General features: G+C 39.2%; 1 protein-coding gene across 1 annotated transcript; it reads right to left on the minus strand.

The window, feature by feature from the left end:
- Positions 1–1,854: 1,854 nt before the first annotated feature.
- LOC121976154 (pyruvate decarboxylase 2-like) lies at positions 1,855–5,991 on the minus strand. Its single transcript, XM_042528182.1, has 6 exons — positions 5,413–5,991; positions 5,179–5,342; positions 4,418–5,068; positions 4,189–4,306; positions 2,315–2,503; positions 1,855–2,246 (listed from the first exon to the last, which is right to left on the minus strand). Exons 3-6 carry the CDS (start codon positions 5,053–5,055, stop codon positions 2,076–2,078), a joined length of 1,116 nt encoding a protein of 371 aa, XP_042384116.1. The 5' UTR covers positions 5,056–5,068; positions 5,179–5,342; positions 5,413–5,991; the 3' UTR covers positions 1,855–2,075.
- Between the last annotated feature and the right edge of the window lie 669 nt (positions 5,992–6,660).

Below are 6,660 nucleotides of genomic sequence, written 5' to 3' on the forward strand. Positions count from 1 at the left end.
GAAAGATGTATTTTCATCAACTTTTTAATAAAGGTTTAGGTGACCAACTTAGATAATTTAAGTAAGTCAAATGAGTATAAAATTTATATTTTTATTGTAGAATTTAAACTTCAGAAGTAGAATAAGCTTTAAATGAGATGCATAATGGAAAAACTGTTGGACTAGATAATATTCTGATAGAGATATGGAAGTGCCTAGGGAAACAAAATTAATATTGAATGACTTACAAAATTATTTAACATGATATTGAAAATGAAAAAAAATGTCTGATCAATGGAGGGTAAGTACTCTAGTTTTCTTATATAAGAATAAGGGAGACGTACATAATTGTACAAGCTATAGTGGTATTAAATTAATAAGTCATATCATGAAACTTTAGAAAAAAGTAATAGAAAAAAAATTAAGGAAGAAGATCACGGAGACCGAAAATTAATTTGGGTTAATGTCTGGAAGTTCAATAATAAAAGCTATACATCTTCTTAATTAACTAATTAAAAAATCTCGGGAGCAAAAATAAGATCTACATTGGTATTCATTGACTTAGAAAAAAATTATGATAAAATTTCAAAAGAAATTACATGGAAAGTTTAGAAAAGAGAGATATTAGCGTAACATATATTGAATTAATTAAGGATATGTACAAGAATGTAACGATCAGAGTAAAGACTTCAAGTGGAGTAACTGAAGCATTGTCAATAAATATAGGAGGATTATATCAAGAGTCAGTTCTAAGTCCATATCTTTTTACACTAATTATGAATGAACTCACTAGACATAGTATTATGATATATGTTTGCAGATGATATTATTTTGATAGATAAAACACATGAAGGAGTAAATGCTAAACTAGAAACTTGGCGTGAAATATTAGAAGGGAGATATTTTAGACTTAGTAGAAAAAAGGCAAAATATATGAAATTTAAGTTTAGCAATATTAGACGTAATGAGATAATTGTTAAGATAGGAGATGACGAGTTGCCTGGAATTGGGAGCTTTGAATATTTAGGATTATTTTTGTAAAATAATAGAGGGATTGAGAGAGATGTCTTATCTATAATACAAGCAAGATGGTTGAAATAGAGAAGAGCGTCGGGTGTTTTATGTGATGATAAAGTGCCTCTAAAACTTAAAGGAGAGTTCTGCAAAACTATAGTTAGACTTGCTATATTATATGAAGCTAAATATTGGACTATCACTCGAACATATGAGCAGAAAATAAAAGTTATAGAGATGAGGATATTAAGGTGGATATGTGGACATACAAAGATGGACATAATAAGAAATGAGAATATTAGAGAAAAAAAAATCAAAATTATATTTATTGAAGAAAAATTTTGAGTGATACGTTTAAGACGGTACGGACATTTTCGTAAATAATCAATAAATGTTCTAGTTAGATGATGTAACATTATGACAAATACACCTATCAAATGAGGAAGATTAAAAAAGATTTAGTTAATAATAATAAAATAAGATAAAATTTATTTAAGTACAAATGATGATATAATAAAAAATAAAATTCAATAACATCTATATAATCGATCACACCTAATAAAATGATGTTATATTCGATCACACCTAATAAAATAAGACTTGATTATTTTAATAATATTAAACTTAATAAATTTTTATTTATTTTAAAATTTTCTTTATTATATTATGTGTTCGTTCATTTAATTTAATAAATTATTTAAATTTATTTTGATTGAACAAACATAATTGAACACAAATATTCATAAACATTTGATTCATTTACCACTAACAAGCAAATCTCCTTAGAGATCTAATCCAAGACTTCAGTTTCAAAGTAGCTCAGCAAGTGCCAACCTGATAATATCATCACACAATTCTATAGCATATAGCTTCACCAATTTACTGTTTGATGATAATTTCATTCCTATCACCGCAATTCATATAAACAACAGAACAGTTCAGTAAGTTATACAAATCTCACTCCACTTCATCCTCAACTCCAAATGAAAGTCATTTTGCTAAGAGGATATGAAAGCGAAGAACACAAAGGGACTGCAATAGTCCCAATTTATTCAGCCTATTTCACATATAGCGACTAGGCCTCACTGAGGGTTCGGCGGCCTGCTGTTGGTTGCTGAGACCCTGGATCCCCATTCAAGCAACTCCTTGCTGGTATCATCCTTGTGCACAATCACCTCTATGAAGCACAGGCAATCCTTCTTGGGTCCTGTTGCTGTCTGAATTGCCTCCTTCAGTTCCTCCTCGTGCACCACCTGCATAAGCACAGGTGCATTCAGAAACTCGGAATTCCAGTTCTACAGCATCACAGTGCTCTCTCTACCTTTGCAGTCCAGCAATTGCCCTCGCCATTGTGGATGGCATCCACCAGGGCAGTGTAGTTCCAGTTCTTGATGACATTGTACGGGCCATCGTGGATCTCGACTTCGATAGTGTACCCTCCATTGTTTATAAGGAAGATGATGTTGTTCTGGCTGTATCTTATCATTGTCGACACATCCTGCGCGGTCACCTTAATTGCCAGAAACTCAAAGATCAGAATTCTGGAGTTGAGAGCATAAATGAATTTTGATAATTTTCATATTTTGAATAGAATGTCCTCTACAATTATAGGCAAATTAACCATATGTGAAAGCATTGAACAAAGGATTTCACAGGTAATCATATCGCACCTGGAATTCTATGCATGTAAATGGAACGATACAGCACCAACGGATCCACATACATAAGTTCAATGACAGGATATATTTATACAACTGAGATTACTTCAAATAATTGAGACTCATGCTAGTTTTTCTTATGGTTAATAATAAGGATAATTGTTAAAAATATCATGAACAACATGTGTATAAATTATCACAAACTCTGGAAATGATCAAATCTATTACAAACTAATAACAAATCTATCATAAAATTCAAAAATTATCAAGCTATTTTAAACTTGTTGTAAGACAATGAATTTACCTTGTAATTATGATGACATGGGAACCATCCCAATTAGCAAACTGTTATGTCATGCCAAGAATTAAAGAAATTAGTTATCCTTTCATTCTCTTATTTACAACTAACCCTGGGGAATTACCACCTATCAATCTACCCAAACCCACCATAGGGGCACCTCCCAAGCTGCTAGCATCATTACACAGACTGCATCAGCAACGATGCCAGCGCAGTGCCATTGCTAACCTCTCATGCTCCATGCCTCGTGATAAAACGACCAATGTTGTCTAGATGTCAATCTAGCACAATGCTAGTAGTCACGACCACCTCCTGCCTTATTCTCCAATGCGTCGAATGTTAAATTTTAATTTTGCAAGGTTGAACTATGACGAAAAAGATGGCATTTTTAATATTTATGCAAATACTTGGTTTGATAGTCTGTCTCCTTCCTAACATCAATTCAATTGATGCTTTCTATGCTAACAATACCACTTGGAGCAAAACTTTTGTGCCCAATTTATCCCTTGCATTGATGACGCCAACAAACACTTTGGCAAATGCCACAAGAAGCCCCCCATGCATGCATTCCCTCATCTTGGCAAAGAGCTCATGCAACAGATGAAGCTTCATGGTGGTAAGAAGAGGAACAATAACAATAACCCCTTCATCGAAAGCAAACATGCCTTCCCAACAGGGTAAGAGAAGAAAAGCCTTATTGCCTAGCTCAAAAACACCAAATTCATTGCAAACACTTTAAACCTCATCTCTAAAAAAGGAAGAGGCAGCTCCGCATTGACTAAGATTGTCATTGCCTCCAATGTCAAGATTTCTGTCAATGGAGATAATGAAAGTCAATAGTGGGGTACGATGGGTGGGAACTAGATTAATATATTGGAAAACATATTTAATTTCTTTGATTAAATTAGTTAGTTTATGTTGGATGACATGTTACATGATGTGTATATTTTTTTTTTTTTGTTTTAGTTGGCAGGTATAAGCATATGCCGACTAATCTTGGGTGACCGGACATACGTAATTTTGCACTATAGGACAGTTGCTATGTCGGCATCTAAAGACGATGCCGGACTAATTGCAATATCATTTGTAAGACCGGGCAAAGTTTATAATATTTCTAGCAATTAACCTTTAGTAATTAATATTTGGAGGCACTGAGCACAGAGGATTCCATAGAGAAAAAAAAATAAAATGCAAATAAAAGTTTAACAGATGATTCTATGATAAGACTTATTTTAGTACCTGAAAGCTTCCGTCACCAATACAAGCTATGACACGCTTATCCTTCGCAGCCTGGGCATACCCCAGTGTGGCTCCTACCGACCAACCAATAGAGCCATACTGCATTTGAAACTCATACCTACAAGGAAAGCAAGAGCTTGTCCTAAGGAACTATCAAGATACAAGAATAGTTTGTTTCTAAGGAACTATGAAAAAGAACACAATTTTGTATCTGTTGTATATGGCCTACCCACAGGCCTCTGGCAGTCTCAGCTTCTGGCAGTTGAACCACGAATCCCCAGTCTCTGCAATCACTGAAGTATTCGATGAGAGCATTTTCTGGATGTGCTTGAAGAGCACATTGACCCTCAGGGGCTCATTGGGTTGCAACTCCAGCGGCTGCCCTTCTGGCACATAGATCCTCCGATAGTTCTCGTATGCTGTCGTGTTCTTGATAAGCCTTTTGGAGAGCGCCTGGAGAAAATCTTTCATAAGAATGCAGCCGAACGCTGGGCCATTTCCGACCACCACCCGCTCTGGTTGGATGATGATGGATTTCTCCTCCTTAAGGAGGAGAGAGTAGCCGACAGAGCTGTAGTCGTTGAAGATGGGGCCAGCGAAGAGGTAGGCATCCGCCGACTCTACGATCTCAGCGCAGAAGGAGGTGCTCACCGGGCCCCAGTACGTGCCGATGAACCTGTGATGGGTCTCTGGAATAAGGCCTTTAGCCGACGGCATCACGGCATAGGGGTAGCCACAGGCGTCGACGAGCTCCATGAAGGCCTTCCCGGCCTTGGCGACTCGGATTTTGGGGCCGGCAACCAAAACGGGCTTCACGGCCTTGTTCAAGAAGTTCGCCACGGCCTCTACTGCGACTTCCAATCCCATTTGGTTGCTCACTCTAACCGCGTAACAAACAAACAAACAAAGATTAAAGCCCAAACTTTAGCTCATTACAAGTACAAACCAGAGATTTGCCAACGAAAAGGAGGGTAAGAATCGATGCCTCACTTAGGGGCAAGGAAGAACGGGACCGGCTCGCGGCTGAAGGTGGGATGAGCTATTCCGGGAAGATTGCAACTGATGCTGATGTAAACGGGCTTGCTCTCCTTAAGCGCGGTGGAAATCGCGGTATCAACGAGCTCGTGAGCGTCCTCGAGGTTGTTGACCACTGCCTGTAAATGAGACACACAATTCGAGCTTTATATTCCTAACTGAACAACAGATCGGTTCCGGGATTGGCACCTGGAAGCAGGTGACGGTTTGGAAGCATCGGAGTTCCTGGGAGAAGTCGGGAAGGCCGATGGTGTGGTGGATGATCCGATTGGTGCCGTAGTCGTTGGAGTTAGGGCCGCCGACGAGGCAGATGACGGGAAGATTCTCGCTATACGCGCCCGCAATGGCGTTGATCACGCTAAGCCCACCGACAGTGAAAGTCACGACGCATGCGCCGACGCCGCGTGCGCGGGCGTAGCCGTCCGCGGCGTACCCGGCGTTGAGCTCGTTGCAGCATCCCACAAGGGTGAGCTCCGGCTCAGAGATGAGGTGGTCTAGGAGGTCGAGGTTGAAATCTCCGGGCACGGAAAAGACGTCGTGAACGCCGATCTGGACGAGCCGGCGGGCGATGTGGCGGCCAAGAGTACTGGCCTCCTCGGTCGCAGCCGACGAGGCCGGAGACCCAGGCGCGATGGGGCAGCTCGGCGCCTAAGGCGGGCATCCGACGCCGCCGTTCGCCGTCTCTTCCTGTGCTGCATCCACCGATCCGATGGCCGTACTCATCGCCGCCGAGCGGGTCACTGATTCCGACCAGTTTAAAACAAAGGCGGTTGGTTGTTCAAGACCAATGTTCACTAAATAGAGAAGCGGTGGTGATGTGAGAGACACGTGGCTTTCGGAGAGGAGATTAGGTGATGGGCATTTCGACGTACAGAGGCCGTCGGATGGAGTAGTGGAAAAAGCTGGTTCTCCCAATGGACCGTCACGATTCAATCGGAATGAAACCGAAGTGGCGAAGAGGTCAACGACGATGAACGGTGAGACTGAAGAGCGAGCGAGAGAGAGGGGAAATGGTTTCTTCTGGGGAGTGACGGAAGCTTCCAGCGCTTCGGCCGCCCAAATCAGTTGCAACCTCGTCACGCACTCAGACTCCTCTTTATTGTAGATGCTTATCATTAATATATAAAAAAAATTTAAAAAAATTTATTTTCATCATCATTAAAAAATATTTTTTTTTAAATATTATTATAATAATTTTAAATAACATCTCAGGAAATAATTTAGTTCTAAAAAACATATTATTTAGTTTCTGCATAAAAAATATTTAAGTGCACTTTTGCAAAAAGGTCCAAAGAATTATAGTTACAATTGTATCCTTACAAATTTTTAATTAATATAACGATTCTCCCACTTTCTCCTCCAAGAGTTCTAATACATTGAAAATTCATTAAGACATAAAATTTAGAGTGTTCTTATTTTGGATTAGCTTAAACTCGT

The sequence above is a fragment of the Zingiber officinale genome, chromosome 4B (genome assembly GCF_018446385.1).
Source record: "Zingiber officinale cultivar Zhangliang chromosome 4B, Zo_v1.1, whole genome shotgun sequence".
Classification (NCBI taxonomy): domain Eukaryota; kingdom Viridiplantae; phylum Streptophyta; class Magnoliopsida; order Zingiberales; family Zingiberaceae; genus Zingiber; species Zingiber officinale.